This window comes from Salmo salar, chromosome 13 (assembly GCF_965601325.2).
Source record: "Salmo salar chromosome 13, fSalSal1, whole genome shotgun sequence".
In the NCBI taxonomy this organism is placed as follows: Eukaryota; Metazoa; Chordata; class Actinopteri; order Salmoniformes; family Salmonidae; genus Salmo; species Salmo salar.
The window spans coordinates 32,300,398-32,327,921 of NC_138303.1; the positions used below are offsets into that span (position 1 = coordinate 32,300,398).

At 41.9% G+C, this 27,524-nt stretch overlaps 1 protein-coding gene across 4 annotated transcripts in view; it reads left to right on the top strand.

The window, feature by feature from the left end:
• Positions 1-24,782, top strand: part of LOC106566874 (E3 ubiquitin-protein ligase MIB2) — a 74,386-nt gene extending 49,604 nt beyond the window's left edge. For all 4 annotated transcript variants that reach the window (XM_014135383.3, XM_014135384.3, XM_045693128.2 and 1 more), the window contains 10 exons: positions 491-624; positions 707-855; positions 1,610-1,766; positions 6,548-6,702; positions 14,747-14,873; positions 16,241-16,522; positions 17,725-17,903; positions 18,127-18,320; positions 21,667-21,732; positions 21,916-24,782. In XM_014135383.3, the coding sequence (XP_013990858.3) occupies positions 491-624; positions 707-855; positions 1,610-1,766; positions 6,548-6,702; positions 14,747-14,873; positions 16,241-16,522; positions 17,725-17,903; positions 18,127-18,320; positions 21,667-21,732; positions 21,916-22,157 (1,685 nt within the window). In that variant the 3' untranslated portion in view covers positions 22,158-24,782. The remainder of the gene's footprint in view (positions 1-490; positions 625-706; positions 856-1,609; positions 1,767-6,547; positions 6,703-14,746; positions 14,874-16,240; positions 16,523-17,724; positions 17,904-18,126; positions 18,321-21,666; positions 21,733-21,915) is intronic.
• Positions 24,783-27,524: the final 2,742 nt, after the last annotated feature.

Sequence of the window (27,524 nt, forward strand, 5' to 3'; positions counted from 1 at the left end):
CAGGCCTCAACAGCATATGTGCCTCTACTGCTCCTCATGTGTGTATAGGAATGTGTGGTTCTCCTACCAGTCTTGAGTGCCCTGACTCAATCCCCCCTCTTTCTGTGTCCGTCATATTCATAATGATGGCACAGAAAGTGGGGACGAGAGGCTCATAATGCTGGGTTAGGGTGCACGAGGACATTTTGACTCATTCCAATGATTGTACTTTGACTTGACTTTACAAACCGTCTTGGTAACTCTGTGTGTATGTATGTGCTTTCTGGGTTTAGAGGGGCCTGGAGGGCAACGTAGCACAAACTGTTTCCTACGCTCTCGAATCCATCACTAACATGTCACACACTCTCTCTTCTTTCTCCTTCCCTTGCTCTTCATTCCTCTACATTGTCTTTTTTCACTCTCCCTCTGCCCCTTTTTTCTTTGGCCTCTATTCCTGACCTTCTCTCCTTCTCTCTCTCTCTCTCTCTCTCTTTCTTTCTTTCATCTCCAGACACAGTCATTTCAGTCCTGGAAAAGCTGCTGTCTCAGTCTACAGAGCAGGACAACCCCAGCCGGCTGGTCATCGAGGCAGCGCATGGCAGTGCCAACAAAGTCAGAGAGCTAGTGCAGAAATACCCTGACAAGGTGCGCTCACTCCCCACCTCCCACCGCAGACTGTGTGTGTGTTACATCTCTTAATGTGATTGTGTGTGATACATCTCTCCAGGTGGATATAAAGAACCAGGGCAAGACGGCGCTGCAGGTGGCAGCCCACCAGGGCCACATGGAGGTGGTCCTGGCTCTGCTGCAGGCCAACAGCTCCATCAAGGTGAAGGATGAGGACGGAGATACCGCCCTGCACTACACAGCCTTTGGGTGAGAGGAGCACACACAGACACAGGCCATCTGAAGGTGGCCGTCTAAACCCTGTATTCACATTGTGAGCAAACAGGTTATGGGGAGGGGTTATCCGGATTTAATTGGATTTGGGCTTGTCCATTTCTCCAGCTGGGGTGCATTGGGTTCAGTAAAATCACTCCACACACACACACAGAAACAGACACAGACAGGCATTACTTTTGTCCCTAATCCTCCACACGACAGAGAACAGGGATTAGATAGGCAGCTTTAGATTCCATCTATGAGAAAATGAGCCATCGATGGGATTTACAAGTATCCCTTGGGTCTCTCAGTGGTTACATGGCATGTAAACAAGCATCAGCTTTGGGATGGATCCTTTATGAGCCTCGTGCAGAGGGTTTGTTATTCAGGCCTGCGTGTTTTAGTGGTTCGCTCTCCGTTTTCAATTCAGTCCAATCCAGTGAGGCTTTATTGGTGTGGAACTCATTGGTAAATATTGCCAGAGCTGAAATTCATTATCAGAATGAGTAAATAAATAAAAAACACAACAATTAGATGAAAATGCATTGAGTAATGCATATTGAAATTAATATGCTAACTAGATATGAAATATTATTATGCTTAGGCCTAAGTGTGTGTGTGTGTGTGTGTGTGTGTGTGTGTGTGTGTGTGTGTGTGTGTGTGTGTGTGTGTGTGTGTGTGTGTGTGTGTGTGTGTGTGTGTGTGTGTGTGTGTGTGTGTGTGTGTGTGTGTGTGTGTGTGTGTGCAGGAACCAGGCGGAGATTGCGCGGCTGCTGCTGAGCAAAGGGGCCAACGTGAACCTACTGAACAACTCCATGTGCACAGCGCTGCACATAGCCGTCAACAAGGGCTTCACCGACGTGGTGCGCGTGCTGTCAGAACACTTGGCCGACATCAACCTACAGGTCAGTACCGACTAATAAGATTACCTGTGCCTGAAATGGCATCCTTTTCCCTATATAATTCACTACTTTTGTTCATGCTTTCACCTGTCATGCTCACTGCCCATACATACAAAACACACACGTTCACGCACAAACACACTCTCACAAGCATAGAGAGTGCAATGGCAGACAGATTTATTTTACCAAGGCAAAAACAGATCCTTTTTACCTTCTGCTATGGAGCTTTTTAACAAACACTTTATATATACTACCGTTCAAAAGTTTGGGGTCACTTAGAAATGTCCTTGTTTTTTAAAGAAAAGCTCGTTTTTTGTCCATTAAAATAACATAAAATTGATCAGAAATACAGTGTTGACATTGTTAATGAGGTAAATGACTATTGTAGCTGGAAACGGCAGATTTTTTATGAAATATCTACATAGGCGTACAGAGGCCCATTATCAGCAACCATCACTCCTGTGTTCCAATGGCACGTTGTGTTAGCTAATCCAAGTTTATAATTTTAAAAGGCGAATTGATCATTAGAAAACCCTTTTGCAATTATGTTAGCACAGCTGAAAATTGTTGTTCTGACACTCTAATGTACTTGTCCTCTTGCTCAGTTGTTCACTGGGGCCTCCCATTCATCTTTCTATTCTGGTTGAGCCAGTTTGCGCTGTTCTGTGAAGAGAGTAGAACACCGCATTGTACGAGATCTTCAGTTTTTTTGCAATTTCTCTCTTGGAATAGCCGTAATTTCTCAGAATAAGAATATACTGAAGAGGTTCAGAAGAAAGTTCTTTGTTTCTGGCCATGTTGAGCATGTAATTGAACCCACAAATGTTGATGCTCCAGATACTCAACTAGTCTAAAGAAGGCCAGTTTTATTGCTTCTTTTAACAGAACAACAGTTTTCAGCTCTGCTAACATAATTGCAAAAGGGTTTTCTAATGATCAATTAGCCTTTTAAAATGATAAACTTGGAATAGCTAACACAACGTGCCATTGGAACACAGGAGTGATGGTTGCTGATAATGGGCCTCTGTACGCTGTTGGATTCTGGGTAAACTTTGAACATTACTATACTAGAGACATGATAGATCAGAAGTAATACTATAGTATCTGCGGGGTGATAGAGCATGGTTGTTACATCAGAAGTTAATGGTAATCTGTAGGAGACAGATGGCTTTGGAATGTGCTGGGTGGACGGGAACAAGTCATGGGAGTGCAGTAGGTGATACGGGTGGAGAGCTTTGGATTAGACATCAAGGGGCTTGAGGTCAGGTCACCTTAAGGGAGACAGAACAGTTTATTACTCTATCACTTCGTCTTCCTGTCAGACCATAAAAAATAAGGATTGGAGAGAAGGAGTGTCTAAATTGGAGTGCTGGAAACCTGATGTCTGAATGCAGCTGTATCAACCCTTTGGGAAGAATTACACTTGGTTAAGCTTTTCTAGTGTCCGTCGAGTTATTTACTCTAAAAATAAGAACCTAACAACACCATGTAGATATTCCATAAAAAATCTGCAGTTTCCAGCTACAATAGAAATTTACAACATTAACAATATCTACACTGTATTTCTGATCAATTTGATGTTATTTTAATGGACAAAATTTTTGCTTTACTTTCAAAAACAAGGACATTTCTAAGTGACCCCAAACTTTTGAACGGTAGTGTGTGTGTGTGTGTGTGTGTGTGTGTGTGTGTGTGTGTGTGTGTGCGTGCGTGCGTGCGTGCGTACGTACGTACACACACACACACACACACTACCGTTCAAAATACATACATACCATACATACATACATACATACATACATACATACGTATGTGTGTGTATATGTATATGTATGTATATATGTATATATATGTGTGTGTGTGTGCCTTTGGGAAGTATTCAGACCACTTGACTTTTTCAATATTTTGTTACGTTAGAGCCTTATTCTAAAATGTATTAAATTGTTTTTTCCCCCTCATCAATCTACACACAATACCCCATAATGACAAAGCAAAAACAGTTTTTTTTAAAGAATTAGCTAATTTATTAAAAATAAAGAACTGAAATATACATTTACATAAGTATTCAGACCCTTTACTCTGTACTTTGTTGAAGCACCTTTGACAGCGATTACAGCCTTGTCTTCTTGGGTATGACGCTACAAGCTTGACACACCTGTATTTGGGGAGTTTCTCCCATTCTCCTCTGCAGATCTTCTCAAGTGCTGTCAGGTTGGATAGGGAGCATTGCTGCGCATCTATTTTCAGGTTTATCCAGAGTTGTTAGATCGGGTTCAAGTCCAGGCTCTGGCTGGGCCACTCAAGGACATTCAGAGACTTGTCCCAAAGCCACTCCTTCGTTGTCTTGGCTGTGTTCTTAGGGTCATTGTCCTGTTAGAAGGTGAACCTTTGCCTCAGTCTGAGGTCCTGGGGGCTCTGGAGCAGGTTTTCATCAAGGATCTCTCTGTACTTTGCTCCGTTCATCTTTCCCTTGATCCTGACTAGTCTCCCAGTCACTGCCGCTGAAAAACATTCCCACAGCATGATACTGCCAACACCATGCGGGGCGGCAGGTAGCCTGGCGGGTAGGAGCGTTGGGCCAGTAACCGAAAGGTTGCTGGATCGAATCCTCAAGCCGACAAGGTAAAAATCTGTCATTCTGCCCCTGAGCAAGGCAGTTAACCCACTGTTCCCCGGGCACCGATGACATGGATGTCAATTAAGGCAGCCCCCCGCACATCTCTGATTTAGAGGGGTTGGATTAAATGCAGAAGACACGTTTCAGTTGAATGCATTCAGTTGTGCAACTGACTAGGTATCCCCCTTTCCCTTTCTCCCATGCTTCACCATAGGGATGGTGCCAGGTTTCCTCCAGACGTGACGCTTGGCATTCAGGCCAAAGGGTTCAATCTTGGTTTCGTCAGACCAGAGAATCTTTTTTCTCATGGTCAGAGCCCTTTAGGTGCCTTTTTGGCAAACTCCAAGCGGGCTGTCGTGTGCCTTTTACTGAGGAGTGGCTTCCGTCTGGCCACTCCACCATAAAGGCCTGATTGGTGGAGTGCTGCAGAGGTTCTCTCATCTCTACAGAGGAACCATTGGGTTCTTGGTCACCTCCCTGACCAAGGACTTTCTCCCCCAGTTGCTCAGTTTGGCTTGGCAGCCAGCTCTAGGAAGAGTCTTGGTGGTTCCAAACTTCTTCCATGTAAGAAGGATGGAGGCCACTGTGTTCTTGGGGACCTTCAACGCTGCAGAAATGTTTGTACCCTTCCCCAGATCTGTGCCTCAACACAATCCTGTCTCGGAGCTCTATGGACAATTCCTTCGACCTCATGGCTTGGTTTTTGCTCTGACATGCACTGTCAACTGTGGGACCTTATGTAGACAGGTGTGTGCCTTTCCAAATCATGTCCAATCAATTGAATTTACCACATGTGGACTCCAATCAAGTTGTAGAAACATCTCAAGGATGGTCAATTGAAACAGGATGCACCAGAGCTCAATTTCGAGTCTCATAGCAAAGGGTCTGAATACTTATGTAAATAAGATATTTATGTTTTTATTTTTAATACATTTGCAAAAAATTCTAAAAACCTGTTGTCACTTTGTCATTATGGGGTATTTTGTGTATATTGAGAATTATTATTATTTTAATACATTTTAGAATAAGGCTGTAATGTAACAAAAAGTGGAAGAAGTCAAGGGGTCTGAATACTTTCTGAATTATGTGCTGCTTTTAGTGTCTTTGTCATTTGTTGTGTTTTTACTGTGTATTTATTGTTGGTATATCTATTGGCCTGTACAATTACATTTTCCCTTTGTGTGATTAATAAAGTACTATGTTATCTAAGATGGACACATTCACTCCCAGCCTGATTCATTTTTCTATAAGGGCTGTGTGATTTTTCTGCTCACTTGGGTCCAGTTGTTGAGCTCATTAAAGACATTTAGACGTCTCTCCAGCTCTCTGTCTGGGCTTTCCTCAAACGGCCACACCTCGAAACAGCTCCTTATGCCTCACAACAAGTCTCTGGTTTTGGGTACGGCTCGGGATATTTAATTTTTCCGCTTGTGCTCAGTTGGAGTGGAATGGCTGCCTGGAGTTGTGTGTTATGTCTTGTTCGGGTAGTAGGATACTGGGTGTTGTCGGCATAAATGTGCAACATGTTTGAGGTGTTGGCAGCTGCATTGGCTATTCTCGTGGAGCAGTGGTGACGTACTCTCTCTTTCCATCGCCGTTGTAATCTACTGGGAAGCCAGAATGTTCCCAACTGGAGATTTAAACGATAATGGAGAATCCTCCTGGTTTATCGACCCCACCACTCGCCATTGTACAGAACGAGTTCCTGTCTGCGCCTCACAAAAGGACAATTTGAAATGCGCCAATTAAGATTTGAATTTAGATTACAACATGCGCATAGGCTCTAGTTCTTTTAACCGAATAAGCCAGAAATGGTTTTTTTTCAGCTCAGATTTACTCGAGGCATACAACGCAGCGTATGCATAGCCTATAAGCCTAGTGTTCTTATTTGTTATATATATATATTTTTTAAATCAATTTGGGTTCACAGTGCTGACTGAACCGAGGTCCCTGTACCGGATGGTTTTGTATGAATATGTGTACCGTTACAGCCATATTCCATATCTCACTTCCCTCCAGGACTGCTATTAGGACAAGATGCTGTACAGATTTAGGATCAGCTCTCCCTGCCCAAGTTATAACCCTCTCCTTTAGGGGCTACCATCCTCTAAACTGACCACATATCATTTATTATAGGGCTAACTTCTTTCTCCTGCTATCCCACCAGGACTCATATGGAGACACACCACTGCACGATGCCATCGCCAAAGACTTCCGGAACATCATTGAGATCCTGGCGGTGGTGCCCAACATCGACTTCACCCAGCAGAACAACCGCGGCTTCAACCTGCTGCACCACGCAGCCCTCAAAGGCAACAAGCTGTGAGTACCTCACTACTGCTGTACACTACACACTACCCCATACACACTACACACACCACGCCACCCTTAAAGGCAACAAGCTGTGAGTACAATCAACACTACTACTACTAGACTATACACTACACACACATACTACTAGACTATACACTACACACACATACTACTAGACTATACACTACACACACATACTACTAGACTATACACTACACACACATACTACTAGACTATACACTACACACACATACTACTAGACTATACACTACACACACATACTACTAGACTATACACTACACACACATACTACTAGACTATACACTACACACACATACTACTAGACTATACACTACACACACATACTACTAGACTATACACTACACACACATACTACTAGACTATACACCACACACAAACTAGGGCTGGGCGATATGGCCAAAATATTATATCACGGTATTTAAAAAAAAGTTGGACGGTATTTGATGGTATTTTTCGTTTTTGAATAATAAAAGTTGTACATTTGCTTTATGAGTAGTGAGTGATCCTAGGATGGCAACACATACATTCTAAGTGATTTCAATGAGTCTTTCTCCATTCTGATTGTTTTATACTGTTCAATTCAACTTCAACCAAAACAAATCTCAGCACTTTTATAATTTCTGCATTTCCTGCACTCAATTGCAGTGGTGGAAAAAGTACCCAATTGTCATACTTGAGTAAAAGTAAAGGTAGTGCTAATAGAAAATGATTCAACTAAAAGTGAAAGTCACCCAGTAAAATACTACTTTAGTAGAAGTCTAAAAGTATTTGGTTTTAAATATACTTAAGTATCAAAAGTAAATGTAATTAAGTATCAAAAGTAAAAGTATAAATCATTTCAAATTCCTTATATTAAGCAAACCATTTTCTTGTTTTTATTTATTTATGTATAGCCAGGGGCACACTCCAACACTCAGACATAATTTACAAACAAAGCATGTGTTTAGTGAGTCCTCCAGATCAGAGGCAGTAGATGACCAGGGATGTTTTCTTGACAAGTGTGTGAATTGGACCATTTTCCTGTCCTGCTAAGCATTCAAAATGTATCAAGTACTTTTAGGTGTCAGGGAAAATGTATGGAGTAAAAAGTACAGTATTTTCTTAAGGAATGTAGTGAAGTAAAAGTAAAAGCTGTCAAAAATAAAAAAGAGTAAAGTAAAGATACCAAAAAAATGACTTAAGTAGTACTTGAAAGTATTTTTACTTACCGGTAAGTACTTTACACCACTGCTCAATTGAGATAATTTACACACTGCCACGTAGGGCTGCACAATATGGGCAAATAATCTAGGACTAATCTTTAACCAAATGTTGCAATTGCGATTTGACTTGCCAATTAGAGCAAAACTGTTGGAATCATGGAAATAGAATGACTTCTAACGAATTAAAATGCCAGAGAGGAGTTTTTGTGACAGGGTAGGAACTAAAGTGCTGATAAGTGTTTCTTAGGGGACCCTATTTGGCTACATTGCAATTTTCTCTTACCTACTTCATGTAGCTAACATATTCTTGCTTTGCATATTCCTCATTGATTTAGAAGATACTGTTGCACAAACAACATGCTGATTTAGGTCTACACCATCACTGGTATTATCAGGCTGTATTAGCTAGCTACGTTTGCTCTTACTCAGTACATTTATTTGCTAGGTAGCTAGCTATTAGCATTAGCGGCTAACAATTAGCATCTCACAAGATTTAGGGCAACTTGCTATAAGGAAAGAAGAAATAGCTGTTTGCTGATGTAAGCGAAACAAACTAATAGTGTCATTATAGAATGCTAGTGGATTTATATTAAGAAGCAAAGTGAAAACAGCATTATTGTCATCAACAGTGTTGCATGTGCTGCATTGACCAGGCAGACTGAACGCAAGTGTCTCGTGGTTCAGGAACATCAAATGCGCACCTTGAGTGACAGGGGGCGTGGCTAGGTCTGTGTGGAAAGTGGCACGGAGAGAAAGGGCAGAGAGTGAATGAAACATTAAAATACCGGTATAGAAGGTAAAGTAAAAACCCAAACCGGTCCCTGCATCAATATACCGTATACCGTCCAGCCCTACACACACACACACACACACACACACACACACCAGGCTGAGATGGGAAGCTCCCACACAGCTTCTGTTCCCATGAGCCTCAGCACTGAGAACAGCCAGGCTCTCCTGTCTCTTGCCCTCCTTCCCTTCCCACCAGCACAATTAACACAGAGAGAGAAGACACTCAAGACGTCCCACACACATTCATGGCTAGGCTACATTCTTTGTCCATCCAGTTTGTGATGATGAACAGGTAGTTTGTGCTCAAACAATCAGGGTAGCGGTGTTGCATTGAGTAAGTACATACTAGATACAGACAGAAGGCGCAGCTCTCACTTCAGATACAAAAAACCCTAGTGTTGGCAAAGAGTCCACACTGACTTTGATCTGAAATCAGTTTAGTTACCAAAGCCAGGGTGAAATACTTTTGTTTCGGCAATGACTAGAATACCCAGCCCAACAGTGTTTAAAAATGTAACATTGCTTTCAGTTTCGCTCTTCATCAGGCCTTTAAACCACAGAGTCTAGTGAAAAGCTTGAGCTGGCGCACACCCCAAAAAAGTTAGTAAAGGTGCTGACAAACAGTGAAAACTAGGCTATAAAAAATAAAGAGTTGCACACTCTATACAAGCTCCCAGTAAATGTATTGGGTAAACCACCAACGTATGGGCATCACGGTGCCTTGTTCAGGGTGATAGGACTGAATAATAGGACTGAACAAATGCTTATAGACCCAAAAAGTGATTGAAGTACATCAGAACGCTACTGTTAGACATTCTATTGGCATCAGAACAGTCTGTTAGTCATGGCTTAACCAGTGGTTCCCAACTCCAGTCCTCAAGTACCCCCAACAGTACACATTTCTATTGTAACCCTAGACAAGCACACCTGATTCAAGATGTCAACTATTCAATCAGGTGTGCTTGTCTGGGGCTACAACATAAATGTGTGCTGTTGGGGGTACTGGAGGACTGGAGTTGGGAACCACTGGTCTAGAGCAACTGGCTTTGCTTAACCCAACACCATATAGCAAGACACTTGTGTTACTGTTAAAGGTATAGTTCACCCAAATTACATATTGGTTTCCTTACCCTGTAAGCAGTCTATGGACAAGGTTTGGCAGCAAACATGTCCAAAGCATCCAAAAGCTTCTACAGTTGATTGTGAAGCTCAACAAAGTCACATACAGATGATTTGAACCTGAAGCACGAAAAATTATATTATCAGTATGGGATTTGTGCCACAAGCCAGGACCCTCCTCCCCAAATCAAATCAAATGTTATTGGTCACATACACATATTTAGCAGATGTTATTGCTACTAGTAGTTATGACCCAGGTTCTCTCATCACATTGGCACAGCTCACTCCCGCAGCTCTGGGGGGACTAAATAACAACTACACCCCCGAGCCTAAACTCCACAGTAAACACACACACATCTGCCCTATACTGCTTGTATCTCTATTCCATAAATGTACACATACATGTATGTATGTATGTATGTATGTATGTATGTATGTATGTATGTATGTATGTATGTATGTATGTATGTATGTATGTATGTATGTATGTATGTATGTATGTATGCTGAGGTATAGAGGAGATTTAGAAACACTTTTTAATTTTTTTATGATATGTTTATTATTTTCCAATAAAACATTTATTAAAAAAGACAGCAATACAAACATTGACATTCATTGTACTTTTGAATGGTATGGCCAATTTAGAGGACAAAACTAAACTTAACTCACACATACACAAAATAAAACAAAATCCTATTACGTGGTACATGTATAAGACAGCATATAGTCATTACAAGCACTGTAGTTAAGCCAAAAATAAATATTGAGTGGAGCACAGCACAGAGTAGCAGCAGATAATCAACCCAGTTATGAAGCAGGACTAGACCATTTATCCAGTATCGGCTGCCATATTTTGTAAAACATTGGACTTCTATTGGAGGTACTGTATCGTATCTTTTCCATATGTACTACATTCCCTAAATCCCATAACCACATTTCAATGGTAGGTACAGTCTCCAATTTCCAAAATTGCAATATGAACCTTTTGGCTAATAGAGTACAAAGAGAGACAGCCTTCCCCTCCTGGTTATTCCCATCAACTGTAACCAAACACAGCGATCAATGGATCGGGGGCTAGAACTCTATCGAAGGCTTTAGATAAGTCATCAGAAATGAGAGCCCAGTAAGCATGTAACTTAGGACATGTCCAAAATAAGTGGGTCAACGTCCCCTCATCCTGCTTGCTCCTCTCACACAGTGGTGAGGTGTCCAGGAATATTTTATACAGTTTTACTTCTGAGTAATGTAACCTGTGTATCACCTTAAACTGAACAAGGTTGTGTCTGGCATTCACTGAACTGTGGTTTATATTCCTGAGAGCTTCTACCCAGTCCTCATCTGAGATTTCTGAACCAAGTTCTTGTTCCCAAGCCCTTTTAACAGTGTCTGTGGATACCTCTATGTGGGCCTGTAGCACATCATACAGTTTAGAGACCGACCCTTTTGAATGGGGTTTGACAAGGATCAGGCTATCTAATGTAGGGTTATTTGGCTTAATGCCATACTGTGGGATATGTGTCCTTAAGACATTCCTGATTTGGAGGTATCTGAAAAAATGTGTTGTTGGCATAATTGAACTTTCCCTGTAATTGTTGAAATTAAGCTAACTGGCCATCCATGTATAAATTACCAATTGTTGTGAGCCCCTTCTCCCTCCACTGTGAAAACACCGTATCATCCAATGCAGGGTGGAAAGCATGATTCAGGCAAATCATTTACAAACACTTGGAGAACAACGGAATACATATTTTTTTTTAAAGTATATTTATTGCTAAAAGTAGAACCAACTCGCTTTGGCTTTTGGCCTTTTAGGGTTTTTTGCTGAAAGATGCCCAAGTGTCTGTGTTTCTTTCATTGTTTAGTTATTTGGGTTTGTTTTACATTTACATTTTAGTCATTTAGCAGACGCTCTTATCCAGAGCGACTTACAGTAGTGAATGCATACATTTCATACATTTCATTTCATTTTACCCCAAAGTAGCAACCTTAAAGCGGTTAGAGTTTAGTCATAATTCTAACATTTTTCTCTCGCTCCTCTCCGGTGTTTTTGTCAATAGAAATGTGCGTTTGTTTATTTGAGTGAAGGTATTTATTTAGTTTATCTGAGGAAATGGAAAAAGAGCCTAGTTCTAAAAGGATCCTCGGAAGGCAGAGGCAGGCAGCCAGAGGAGTACTGGAGCTCCCCAGACACAGGCAGACAATGAGACAGAGAGCCTCATAGAGGCCCTTTCTCTCTCTTTCCCTCTCTCGCTCGCCGCTGTCTTTTCTCACCCTCCCTCCCTCTCTCCAATCTTCCTCAATCTCTCTCTTCATCTCTCTATCTGGTGACCTGGGGTCTCAGTGCTCCTTCCCGAGTCCCCAGCCAGGCTCCCAGCCAAAGGCCAGTCCATCTGTCCCCACGCACCCCAGCTAGGCCTTATCCGTCACACACAGTCCAACCACAGCAACATTAAACATCTGAGATGACTTCCTCTGTCCCTCTAACTACATCACATAATTACTCAGCAAATGAACACACATTTCTTTTCACCTCCTCAAATCAATGTCACTTAAAAGCAATGTTTATTTCCCCAATGAGCCCACGATTAATACCAAACGATGAGAACCCAAAAATACATTTGCTCTGTAGTGAAGTCATTATCATAGCGTTGGAATGCTCTCAAGTTGTGCTGTATGAGCTCATGTTAAGACAGTAATGGCTCGTAGATATGGGAATATTCATGAATGTGCAGGGGTTATTATGGAAATGATGCAGAAATCTAAACCGAGGGGCTGCGAGGTAAGATGCGACGGAGTGATTGGGCAAAAATCCAATCAGAAACACTCCAAGGGCTGCAAGGGGAGGGGGCGGGACTATGAGCTTGTGAAGTGGGGAGGGGTAGGGGGGATCTGAGAGATGCGGTTTTGATGGAGGAGTGAGGGAGGCAGCCGTGATAACCTCCCTATCCACCCTCCATCCTGCCTCCCCCTCCTCCCTATGTGATCCGCACTGCAGGTACAAATGACCTGGATGTCCCCCCCCACCAGTAGTACAGTATGTGGTGAGCTGCTTCTAGCAACGCTGGCTGACCATGCCCATCTGCTGGTTGTTTCCTAGGGATGGGGAGGGAATCTATACAGTTACATATCGCAACATTATTTTGGATGATATTATATTGATTTGTAAACATTTTTTAAAATTGCTGTACCTGCGCCAAAACTCTGGTATTTTTCATCGTATATCTTGTTCTCCATCTTTTTTTAAATAGTGAGCCATCATGTTTTCAGCACTTTTATTTCCATGACTGATCAAGCTTTTATCATGCTCTCTTGTCTCTATGCAGCAGACATAGTGAGCAATATGTATGGAACATCAAATCGCAATGAAATCTCGGTATCGAATCGCAATACATGTAGAGCCATGAGAATCGCATTACATATCATGTCGGCAACTAAGTATCATGAGAAACGCATTACATATCGTGTCGGCACCTAAGCATCATGATAATATCTTTTCGTGAGGTCCCTGGCAATTCCCAGCCCTTTTGTTTCGTCCCAGCCAGCTCTGCTGGTCGTGTACAGTAATGCGTCTGAAACAGATGAGCGTGTGTTAATGAGGGCTGCAATTAGCAGCACTTTGTTGCTGTCATAAATAATGCTGCATTAAACCTCCTTATTGCACTCCGCAGCAGAAATAATTTGACTATGCATCCTCTGACCGTTCTTTTTACGGTTCACTACTGTAATTACTTACACTAAACGGTTACCCAGTCAAGAGTCGACACTCAAATGTCTACTCTGCTGTTTAGTAGTGGTCATTTCAATTTTTCTTGAAGAATATAATTCATAGATGCCTCATGACATTTCAAATTATTTAACAGTAACTTGGAGATGCAAACACTTCATGTTGACATTAGATTATTAAAAATGAGATGCAAGTTAAAAACAACTGACTATACGGGAAAGAGCCTGCCTGTCTGCAGTGGCCCGAGAACTGAATAATACTGTAAAGGCCAGGGCTAAGGGACTGGGGCACTGACTAACTAAGGTCTGTTGAGTTCAATTTCACACGCCATAAAGCAGCCGGCGCAGAGGATGGACACGGACAGCCCTGCTTTACAGCCAGCCAGCCCCTCGACGTACTGCAATATCAAAACCCAGTGCTTGAATAACAAAGCAGGATTATTCAATACACCCGTCCTATTCGTCCTCAAAGCCCCAGATCAGTCTCTCCACCACGTCTCATTTTGCACACTATGGAGATTGCCGAAAGTCTGTGGAAGTAGTTATAGAAAACATTTTGTGGCACGAATATGTGGTGTGGATTAGAGTGAATTATGATAAGTGCTTGAGGAAGATTTATCTGAGTGTGGGAATGGTGGAGGAAGTGACTGATGGTAGAGTGAGAAGTATGATGGGGGAGGAGGAGGGTGTTAGGAATGAGCAACGGCAATCCTTTAATGCAAGTTCAGCCGAGAGCTGGAGGTCAATGCTGTTCAGAGCTGCTGCTCCTTAGTAAAACGCTTAACACTGCCTAATGGAAATGCCTGACCCATGTTGGGGCTCGCTGGCTGTGTCGTTTCCTTTCCTTCTTATGACTGCTTAGTTCTAGATACTGAAACAGCTGTCTGTGCCATCATCCAAATGCCCCTTAAGCTACCGATGTGACACATTGACCTACGTCACAACACAGTCTCTCTGATTCCAGGGTTTGTGTGTGTGTGTGTGTGTGTGTGTGTGTGTGTGTGTGTGTGTGTGTGTGTGTGTGTGTGTGTGTGTGTGTGTGTGTGTGTGTGTGTGTGTGTGTGTGTGATTATAATCCATAAAGCACTCTTCTGTCCCCAAGGCACGAAACATGTACATTATATGAGTAGTGCACAATATACTCCATCTGAACCCAAGGACATTTGTTTCCACAGGGCCACGGAGAAGATCTTGGCTCGGGCGCGTCAGCTGGTGGACGTCAAGAAGGAGGACGGCTTCTCAGCTCTGCACCTGGCCGCCCTCAACAACCACCGAGACGTGGCCGAGATCCTTGTAAAAGAAGTAAGGAACGGGGCTAAAAAGGGGTTTCCCCCAGCCTGTATATCTCTGTATCTTTCTGTCTCTCCTTTGCTCTCTGCTCCCCAGAGTTATGAAGGAGACCTCCTCCTGGTGGCTGTTAACAGATATGACATGTTTGGATGTGGAACAGCTAGAAGAGTTGTTTCCATGCAACACTTTCAACGACTTGTTGGCTTAAAATGAACTTTCCAAGAACCTTTCCTTAATTCTGCATTGACAGCATCCTTTGAAACTGGGACAGAAATGCCAGACTAAACATTACAAGTACTAGAACAATTGTGCTGTTGGAAAAAAATCCCTCCTTGCAAACCAAACAGCCAATAATATAGGCCTACACATATGCTAGGCCTACTGTCAATTAAAGTCGCATAAACGTTACTTTAAGTTAAACCGACAATATTATAAATATTAGTTTAAGTGCTCTCGCAGCAGCACTTACAATAATCAGGAACAAAAAAATTAATTAATGATGAGTCTGTATTTTCAATAGCTTAAAAATTTGGCATTTATATAAAAGTCAACAACAATCAGATAAAACAAATTATTATTTAGCTTATAACATTCTTTATAACACTTAAATGAACATTGGGCTAAAAACGAATAGGCCCATTATCCTTAGGCATTGCCTTTTGCCTATCGAACTGTAAAAATCCTAGATATACAATCAGATAAAACTAAATTATTATTTGGAACTTTCTTTATAACACTTAAAAACGAATGAACATTGGCTTATCCAAAAGAAACAAATAGGCCTATTAGGATATGCCTTTTTCCTATCTAACTATACAAATCTTAAATAAAGAACTACAAGTAACAAAGTAAATAAAGTAGCCTAAACAAAATAATATATTTTAGCCTATCCTATAGGCTATGTCTTTTGAATAAGATGAATCTGGATTTGAATATATTCTCCATTTAAAATTAGATTAAAAAGTGCTATGAGGAACCATTAGGTCTAGTTGTTTTTTACCATATCTTAGGCCTAAAGGTTTCTGACAAGAAACACCAGCATATTCACCTTTTTCTGCCCCAGAAAAGCGAACTCAGCCATTTGTCCTTAATATTGTATTCTTCCAGCCAATTGACCCCTCCGTGCACAATGTTAGTACAGTACAGCATAATAGGAACACATCAGCACAGTAAAATACTTACAGATACCAGGCAGTCACAGGACAGTGACATAAAAAGCAAACGCATACAATCTAACATTTGTACCTTCTTAGCCTTCCAAAATTGTTTAAATGACAGCAATACCTAAAGATGATCACAAAGTTATATTAAATCAACGTGTACCTTTACGCTTCAGAACGAGCACACAAACTAAGTTTCCCTGACCCACCCTCTCTCAGGGCCGCTGCGACATCAACATCCGCAACAACCGCAACCAGACGCCGTTGCAGCTGGCGGTGACGCAGGGCCACGGGGACTTGGTGCAGCTGCTAGTGGCCGAGGGCGCCGACGTCAACGTGGAGGACGAGGACGGGGACACGGCCATGCACGTGGCCCTTAGCCGCCCGCAGCTGGCCAATGCCAATGCCAAGCTCACCCCGGCCACCTCCAGCACCACAACCACCACGCAGGAGAGAGGAGAGGGGGGCCCGGGCTCATCATCGTCCTCGCTCTACTGTCAGGTAGGACTGTGAGGAGGGGTGTGATCCTTCTTGATTAGTCAGGAATTCCTGCTTTTCTAGCATTGTCCTCCATTCATATACATTTGAAACTGACCTATCCCCTAGCCAAAATCTTGCTTTTCCTAGAATGGTGAACACAGCGATCAGACTAGTTCCAACAGGCTAGTTTTTCTATGTTGTCCTGATCACATCCTTAACCGGGTAGCCTGGTCCCAGATGTGCTTTAGCCAAACTCCTCTGACTATTGTTCACAATGGTAGTCAATGGAGTTGGCTAAAGCACATAAAGATGGAGACCAGGTCAGGAGAAGGGCGGTGTGAGAGATCTTCTCCCCCAGCTTCATATAGGCACAATCACTCCTCACCTATATTCAAAAAAATGTGTTCCTTCTATTACCTAGGTAGGTTATTGGGAATTAATTATCTTTTACAATATGGACAAGGTAACAACAGAGCCTTATATGACTACACCCCCAGGTAGGTGCAACAGATTGTTGGTGGAAGGAATTAGTTACCCCCCAATAACTGCACAATTACAACATAAAGCGATGTTATTTTGAGAAGAGCTTTATGTAAATGAAAATCATCAGCATTGTGTTCTAGCTGCCACTGCCGAAGGGCATCCTCTCATATCGGCACGACCCCAAACACTGCAGCGCTCAAACAATGCTGGCCAACCGCCAAGCCTTTTTTGGGGCTTGGTGGATGGATGGGGTAAACAAACACAAATACACACATACACTGGCCATCTCAAGGTGGCCAGTCTTAGTACCCTGTATTCACATTGTCAGCAAAGGAGAGGGGGGGGTTCTGGATTTGTCCAGCTGGGGTGCATTGGGTTTAGTGACAACACACCCTTGCGGTACTCTTGTCTGTGTATGAGGACCAGACATGCCCTTTGAATTTAGTAAACAGGTGTGCAGCTTGCATCTCTGACATGCCACTGATTACTATAATTAATAGAAGATTATTGATGAATTTATACTAATGATCAATTACTAGCTTTAGTATAATCTTATGTCCCCAGTAATCTTGTGGTTGTTGTGCACTGTACTGTCTGTCTCTCTCTGCTATATCTTATGTGTGCGGCTTTCAAGCTCACGTTTGTGATTCCTTTAATTTACCAGATAATTGAGTTCTGATGAGCCTTTAATCTTTCTTCTTCCCCTCCTTCCCCCCCCCCTCTTCATGTCTCCTGTGTAGCTGAGTAGCTCGGGGCTGATGGGTAACACGGAGCTGAGCGTGGGTGCGGCCATCGCCTGTTTCCTGGCACAGGAGGGCGCCGACATCAACTATGCGAACCACAAGGGCAAGAGCCCCCTGGACTTGGTGGCGGATACAGCCGTGCTGCAGCTCATCAAGAGCTTCTCCGAGAAGTACCGGTACATACAGCAGCCAGTGACTATTATAACAACACCTCTCACACTCCTCACTCCGATGGCTCAGCTTGGAGATTAAAGCCCCAATCAGACATAAATGGCCTTTAAATAAGTGATAAAGAAAAGACCAGAACAAATAACTAACCAAAAGAAAGAAGATAGGATTTGTCCTCTAATCATACAGTATGTGTACCAAATCAGTCTTCTATCCATCCGTTCCTTTTAGGTTGCAGCGGCTGCAGGCCATCACGTGTGGCACGTCACTGAGCAGCACCAGCCTGCGGCGGGTCCACACAACGCCCAACACCATGACCAACCTGGCCATGCCCGCCCTGCCGGGGCCCAGCGAGTGCCTCATCTGCTCCGAGCTGGCCCTGCTCGTCCTCTTCTGCCCCTGCCAGCACATTGTTGCCTGCGAAGGTAGATGGATAGTGTACAGAGCTCGACATTAAGGCTTGTCCGGGGCAATAAAAATAAAAAAAGTCGGACAACCAGAATATAGATTTCAGTTGTCTAAATGGACAAGTAAAAAATTACAATATCAAACAATTAGTCCAATCAGAATTGGATAAGGCCGCGGCGATGCTGCAGTGCACAGCAGGGCGTTCATGGTTGACATTCTCAGTAAATTGCCTATATCCAATACTCCAGTGTCTTATTGTTGTAGGATCCCAAATGTTCTATTTTCTCTCCATTTGACATGAATATGGCTTGGCCTATTAAGTCACTCTTTCAGTTTAATGCATGTTAGATCTGTCCTGCCCTGCAATTTCATGATCAAAGAATGAATTAGTCATCTCAGAAAGTTTTACATTGTTTAACCTCTTACATCTAGATGTTCCGCTAGCAGAACGCCTCGCCAATATCCAATGATAGAGCGTGGCGCGATTTACAAACTCCTCAAAAATCCCAAAACTTCAATTTTTCAAACATATGACTATTTTACACCATTTTAAAGACAAGACTCTCCTTTATCTAACCACATTGTCCGATTTCAAAAAGGCTTTACAACAAAAGCAAAACATTAGATTATGTCAAGAGAGTACCCAGCCAGAAATAATCACACACCCATTTTTCAAGCTAGCATATAATGTCACAAAAACCAAAACCACAGCTAAATGCAGCACTAACCTTTGATGATCTTCATCAGATGACACTCCTAGGACATTATGTTATACAATACATGCATGTTTTGTTCAATCAAGTTCATATTTATATCAAAAACCAGCTTTTTACATTAGCATGTGACGTTCAGAACTAGCATACCCACCGAAAACTTCCGGTGAATTTACTAAATTACTCACGATAAACGTTCACAAAACACATAACAATTATTTTAAGAATTATAGATACAGAACTCCTTTATGCAATCACGGTGTCCGATTTTAAAATAGCTTTTCGGTGAAAGCACATTTTGCAATATTCTGAGTAGATAGCCCGGCCATCATGGCTAGCTATTTTGACACCCACCAAGTTTGGCACTCACCAAACTCAGATTTACTATAAGAAAAATTGGATTACCTTTGCTGTTCTTCGTCAGAATGCACTCCCAGGACTTCTACTTCAACACCCAATGTTGTTTTGGTTCCAAATAATCCATAGTTATATCCAAATAGCTGCGTTCTGTTCTTGCGTTCAAGACACTATCCGAAGGGGGACGCGCTGGTGCGTATCGTGACAAAAATGTTCTAAATATTCCATTACCGTACTTCGAAGCATGTCAAACGCTGTTTAAAATCATTTTTCTCGTAAAATAGCGATAATATTCCGACCGGGAGACGTTGTATCCGTTCAAAGACTGAAAGAAGTAAAATGGAGTCGTCACATGCACGCGCGCACTCGTGTCATTGTTCCCAGATCGACCACTTTCCAAATCCCCTACTGTTTTTCGCCCAGGGACTGCAGAGTCATCATTCCCCGTTCTGGCGCCTTCTGAGAGCCTATGGGAGCCTTAGAAAATGTCACGTTACAGCAGAGATCCTCTATTTTCCATGAAGAGGCTATAGAAGGCCAAGAAATGGTCAGAGAGGGCAATTCCTGTATGGAATCTTCTCAGGTTTTGGCCTGCCATATGAGTTCTGTTATACTCACAGACACCATTCAAACAGTTTTAGAAACTTTAGGGTGTTTTCTATCCAAATAAAATAATTATATGCATATTCTAGTTTCTGGGCAGGAGTAATAACCAGATTAAATCGGGTACGTTTTTTATCCGGACGTGAAAATACTGCCCCCTATCCTAAACAGGTTAAGGTGAGGCCTAAGGTAATAATGAGAGCGAGAAGAATCAATAGATATAAAGATCAAATTACAAATTTGAACAAATGTTACAGTTGCGAGGCCAGAAAAAAAATCCTTCCTTGCCATTGCGACCCAATGACCAAAAGCCTAATCCTACTAACTGAAATATCATAAAAGCATTAAGACAAATTAAAGTTATGAATAGTATTTTCAAAAATATTCCAATAAAGTGTTTAATGTCCTAAAGTTGCAGCTTTTAAATGGGAATAATTACGAACGTCGGAGTCTATGCTATTCACATTCACAGATTTATTTTAAATGACAAATATTTTAGGCCACAAGAAGTAAAATTGAGCAAACAATACCAAAATGGAAAAATCTAATGAGGAATCAAAAGAAATAGGCTACAGCTGAGGAAAGCTTATGAAAGAAATTCCTAGTTGGCCTAGGCCTATTGTCATATTATTCTAGCAATGTGCAACCTACCTACAACACAGAGTAGCCTAGGCCTAATAAGAAAGGAGGAGGAGGCAAAAATGCAAATCCGTTTATAATATAATCCAGTTCTGAGGACAGCAGAGTTGCTCTGCAGCCCATGACAAGACGCACAGCCAGCGAGGCTCGTTGACCGTGTCACTCGTTCCATCTGCACGCTTTGGCACACACGGATAGCCAGATAGGCCTAGGCTACTACACGTCTCTTTCGTTCCACAGCTACACCAGAGTGGAATTGGCTTTTCGAAAAGATTTGGCTCCACTAAATATATTTGGTCATTGTCATGATTGCTCTCGTCCCTCCAGTAGCATGCCAGCCAAATGTGTAGCGGTCTTCTTTCTTTTTATCTTTTTTTTAATGTAGATTATTTTGGATGTTCGCTAGGGGGCAATAATATTGTCTATGGCAGGGGTGTCAAACTCATTCCATGGAGTGCCAAGTGTCTGCTAGTTTTTGGTTTTATCTTTCAATAAAGACCTAGACAACCAGGTGAGGGGAGCTCCTTACTAATCAGTGACTTTTATTCAATCAATTAATTACAAGGGAGAAGCAAAAACCCGCAGACACTCGGCCCTCCATGGAACGACTTTGACATGTGGTCTATGGGCAAGCTTAGAAAATTATTTCAGATTCCTCCTATGTACTTCACTCATTTTCAGTCACCCTTTTGGCCGATGGTGTTAGGGACCTTTTTTATTTGTTGGGACAAGTGACTTCAGCTTTCGGACAAGTAAAAAATATCAGTCGTACTTGTCAGAAGGGTAAGTGGCAAAAAAAAATTATGTCAAGCTCTGGTGTGGGTGGCCTGTGATGGTGTGTGGGGGGGGGCATCTGGAGCATTAAGGATAGTCCTGGACTAAAATGCATCCATTGAAAGTGGTTTTAGTCCAGGACTAGGTTTAGTCTGTGTCTGGGGAAACTGGCCTTTGATGTTCCCACAATTGTACTCTGAACCTTATTTTAGGTTTGAGGTCTTGATGTTTGGGATCTGAGGTAACTCTCTTGTGCTTCTCCCTAATCTCTCCACAGAGTGTGCTCATCGAATGAAGAAATGCATCAAATGCCAGGTCACAATCACCAAGAAAATAAGACAAGGTAATGATACCACAGATGAGTAGAAGGCCTGTCTTGTTTTCAGATTTTTATTGATGTGTGTCGGTGAGGAGCATTGGTAGAAATTGATAAATAGAAGATGTCCGGGTCATACTAATACTAGTACAGATCACAATACTCTGTGATGTTGAAGTGAATGATGTGCATCTCCTTCCTCTCCTCCAGACCAGACAGAGGTGGACTGCAGCCCGGGCTCAGAGAACTCCGAGCAGCACAACCTGCTGGAGCAGCTGCAGTCACGCTACCGCCAGATGGAGGAGCGCATCACCTGCCCCATCTGCATTGACAACCATATCAAGCTGGTTTTCCAGTGCGGCCATGCCTCCTGCATCGACTGCAGCGCCGCCCTCAAGACCTGCCCCATCTGCAGGCAGACCATCCGGGAGCGCATCCAGCTCTTCGTCTGAACCAGGCCCTCCTCCTTTCTTCCTCTCTTCCCCTCCCCCTCGAGGAGTGGCCCAGTCAGTCTGCTCCTCAGTCCTTTGGGATTAGCCACTTGATCGTCCATCCTTCCTCAGCTGCTGTGCTTTGTTGTGTTCCGTTGCGTGATGTTCCACCAGGGTTCCCAGCAGTGTCAACGAGCTGGATATGGTTGTACTGACTTGATTTTTTTGTTTTGTTGTTGCCTGTTTCTTCATGGAAAAAATCCAGTCATGGCCCCTGAAATGCTCTGCAATACTTTGTCCGTGGTTCTCAGTGTGTAGCAGCTGCAGCGGGTTGCGTCAGGAGGAGGCAGTAGCGCTGCAAGCTCCATTCCCATTGGTCCACAAGGAGGACATCCCTACGAACCAGGGAGGAAGTCCCTCTGAATAGTCCCTCACCTGTGCTGCTCTAAGAGGATGTCTGTTACTCCCTGTTAGATTGCATCCCACCCTGTTCCCCCTGTTTGCCTGTCTTGCCTCCCCTGTTTACAAGGCTGCAGAGAACTGGCTGATGTCTCCCTGTCTTGATTCCGGTGTATTATGTTTGCTCTCCTTCGTATGAAGCTCTTTGTTATCAGTGTTAGTCTCCTGAGGGTGATGGTATAACTAAAGGCTCCTCTGTATAGCCCCTCCCGCTTGCCGTACGTACGCAAGGGGAAAATACACACTTTATATATGCATGAGTATATGCATATTCTAAGCTGAAGACTGTGTTGTGGGTTTGGTTAGATGTGTGGTTTTAAGAGTACCAGTAATTAGTACTGAGTTATTTATGTCTAAAGGTGTTTCTATTTAGCTAAAGTCATATTATTTTTGGTGTTTGCTCAGTAAAAAAAGGATTTCTGCTGAAATTTCACCCAAGCCTATGTCCTTCTCTACTCAGGGTCCTGATTCATTGAAACACTTCTAGTATCAAAAAGGTTACGGAATGTTTTTTTTTGTCAACCCTTTTTACGTTGGAGCCATCTGACAATTTGGTGTGTGTTCATTAAGGGACTTGTAGTTGATGTCTGGTAACACAACAGCTAGAACCTTTATAGCAGAATAGACCTGTGGATAACTTCACTTCGGTCCAACATACCTTTCCTGCTTTAGGTATGAAATTTATGTTTAAATTACACCATCGTAGAGAGTGGTTTGCGTGCTGCTTTAAAGGAAAGACTTTGTCAGATGACGCAGTGCAACTAATTTTCATTATACCATCACCCAGATACCCATCGGCTTTGTTCTTTATAGATCTGTATCAAAAGCATAATCGAAGCCTGTGTCTGTTGTTCATCTGAACCTGAGCGTCTGTCCTACTCCTCAGTGTGTAGTATTGTACTACACAGCGAGTGCATTAGCCGCCCACAGACCCGCTTGCTAGCATCATCACACTCAGCCTCAGACAGGGCTCAGCCCATTTGGTGGTGCAGAGAGGTTTGTCATTATGTTTAGGTCAACTTTGGACTCTTTTTGGACAGAATGACTTTTGACTTCTGGAGGCCTTTGTGTCCTCTAAATAGAGGAAGAACAATGATACTGTACACGATGATGAATCAATCCTCCAATACAGAACAGGAAGGATTAATGATCAAGCGAGGTGTGTGAACTTCTACCAAAGCTGAGCCAGAAAAATAATGAGCATGTATTTGCTTTTTCTTTCTTATTTCGTCACAATGTGGATTTTTGGCAGCCTTTGGACTCTGTTTTCTTGTCATGTATCTTTTTTCTCTCAAACAGATGTCTTTGTAAACATTTAATAATTGTTAATTTTGCATCTGTAGTGCACCTGTTTAACATCATAGTCATCCTACCTAGAAGAAACCCTCCCCAATCTGTGTTTGGCAAAGCATTTTGGATTGTACTTTATCGTTAATCATCCTTTGTAATGTTTGGTTTGTTTTCCGAAGGGCTTATGCATTAAAAAAAATTGATATATTTTAATCTTCTATTTCATTTTTCTATTGTAAACTTCCAGTGACAGGGGTTTTGTAACATTAGATCCCAACTTTGGGAGAGCCAATTAAGATGTACATTTGAATGTCATAAAAATGTAATCTGTCTTACTCTGCCTTGTAAAGCTGCGTGGGAGAGAGGGAAAGTAAGGTTTACTCAGAAGTACTACTAACGTTACACCAGTGCCAAATCTTCAAAAGGATGTGCGTGGCTCTGGTAAAAGGTGGTGCACTACATAGGGAATAGGATGTCATTTCAGACGGCGCTTCTGATTAACAACTGATATTAAAGAATTCTGATCCAAAGTATATCAATCAAAAAAATGTGGAGCCCAAACATTTTTTTGTTTGTTGTCATGATGAGTATAGCGAGCATTTCTGATTGAATGAATTAGATCATCAAAGATTGTCATCTAGGGTCATGTGAGTAGTCTCTGTGCACAGGTAAAGGTAATAATACTTTAGAAGAGCCAGGAGGTTTGGAAATATACCACTAGAGGTTTGCTATGAGAAGTACATACATAATATTTAGCAACAAATGTTACTATTGGTGTGTGTGTGTACAGCACTTGGAGTTCTGATGTTGGCCTTACTGTCCATTCTTATGTTCATGTTTTTTTCAGTTGTATTCTGTACAAAAATATTTTGCAATAAATATGGAACTGTTTTATAAGGATTGTGTTCTGTGCTTAATCAGTCACTGTCTCCTCCCAACATGTAATTGGCATGTCACCCATCTAACTTGAAATATGTTTATCCAACTCAAATAGCATATTCATGTTTTCTCAAATTTAGTTTACTCACAATAAGTGTAAATTGGGGTAATTTGAGTTGGGTAAAGGTATTATTTTGAGTTGGATAAACTGATTGATTGACTTGATGGTTTATCATACTTTAATATTTGGATATGTCATGTGCTGGAGCTCGAATCCACCTGGCTCTCCCTTGGGCCCAAGGTGCAGGAGCCCCGCTCCAGGTAACTCTGGCTCAATTTAACCACGGTTTGTGACTGAAGTTTCATGCTCGTTGAATGACAACATTTAATTGTTTACCTTGAACACATCAGTAGTAGTGTGTTCAGCTAAATGCTGCGGTGTGCCAGTTCTTAGGCCTAATTGTCTACACTGCCACCTGGTGAGGTTAGCATAGGGCTAACGTGTGCCAGGTTATTTGATGGGACCAGCTACAATGTAGCGTTCTATCACGTGCGAGTAAATCAACAATTTTAATTGGCTGATGCTTATTTTGAGACTGAGGTCCAGGTTAAATTGTAACTTTTTCTAAAAATCCACAAGCGGCTCCCGGCATTATACCTAAAGCGGACATTGCCATTGGCTGAACGGAAATCCCTTGTAACCTTGTTTACAAGTTCGAACGCTGGAATGTGAGATGTAATCTACACCTCAATTAAACTGATATAATCCTCAATTTAATAATTTTCCATTTGAACGTCATTTCTATATAGCCTAGACTGGTTATTGCTCGATCCGATTGAATTTAGGCCTTCCTTATCACCTCCGTAAGTAATTGAGGAAGAATAATTGAGAAAGATCCCTGGAATTCTGCCCAAATGAGTTTTCCTCATTCAGGCCAGGATTCAATCCATATAGTGTCTTTTAAAAAAAACATTTTTGTTCATGTGGTCAAGATCAGATAACTACGACTACATTTACACCGGCAGCCTAATCTTTTTTTTCTCCATTAATTGGTCTTTTGACTAATCAGATCAAATATTTTGCCAATAATTGGGCAATAGATCACAATTGAGCTGCCTGTTTAAACAGCCTTCAATATGAAGCACTTTATGTACTTCTGAGCACCTCCAGGACTTGATACCTACTAATGATTTAGTTACTATAGACAGAAACAAAAGTAGGGTTAAAGAGGGTGGTTCGGCGTAATCGGCGATCTTCTAGCAATCTAAAGGTTGCATGTTCGAGGTTCGTCTGGGACAACTTTAGCTAACCTTTGCCCTTATTCTAAGTTTAGGTCAATTCACCTAATCGGCTACGTAAATTCACCTAACCTTTGTGATTTTAGTTCTAACCTTTTCAAATAATCCTAACTTTTGTTGTTAGTTCCACTAACCACCAACGTAAATTCTCCCCGTAATTCTTTGTTGTTACAGCACAACAAGAAACCTGGTCTCGTCTTCCAAGATGTATGGTAAGTTACCCCATCCAATTCGTATGTTATTTTACGTCCAGGTAAGATGTATGATATTGTACGACCGCTATTCCATTCATAATGTAACCTAATATATCATACTAAATGGAGTGTCAGAGATTTACGTACAGAATAAGACGAAATGCCCCGAGACCACGTTAGTGTAAACGCAGCCTATCTGTTTAAGCTTTTCCATGTCAACACATGGTAATGTCTCCACATTGGGACAATATTTCCTGGTCCCTACCTATGTGTATGAAAATTATTTGAGAGGAAGTGTTTCAAAATTATAATTTTCATTTGATGTTAAGACAAATATTGATGTCGAGTCAATGGTGTCACCTGTCAACAAGGGTGGAAAGAGTACTGAAATATCCTACTCAAGTAGAAATACTGTTACTTAAATGACATTTTACTCAAGAAGTAGAATTACAAAAAAAAGTACAAGAAAAGCTACTCAATAACAGTAACAAGAGTAGTTGTAATTTATTACTTTAGACCTCTGCTTATTAATAATTTCAGAGAGAGGTGTAATGAAATGACGGGACACCATTATCCAATAGTAGAGTTGAATAATGGTGTAATAAGCAACGGTAGAAATCCAGACAAAACATTGCGCGAGCGCGTCACTATTCCCATCTCAGCGTCTGTGCTTTTAATGGGTCAATTATCTCGCTCTGCTGCAGAGCACACTGATGAGGCTAGACATCCTGTTCTTAGCAAGGCCTGTATCATAAACCATCTCTGTCCTTAGCCGAACATAACCTCATGCCCTCTTCATCATGAACACATATGGTACAAACACAAAATTGACTTGCATATGACAAACTGCTCATGAGTGGATGATGACAGAGCCACATGAGAGCAGGGGCTTAACTTAGGTGTTGGAAGCATTCTGAGTGGTGCAGATAGAAATGTAATGAAATAGAGGAGACATGATGATTCTCTTATCATGGAGTTTAGATCATTTTTTTCAAGGAGAGTATAATCATTTTTTTGAGATGGAATAGATATTCTTGAACCAGCCCCAGCCTAACCAGATCAATAATTGTCTCAAGGAAGAAAGGAAAGATGGATGAAAGAGCATTTGGTCCAGTGTGGCTCAGTTTATAAGAGTTTGGCGCTAGCAATGACAAGGTGGAGGGTTCAATTCCTGCAGGGATCACATACTGGTATGCACTCATTAAACTTTGCTTTGGATACAAGCATCTGCTGAGTGGCATATTTATGTATTTGTAAAGTTGTTGTT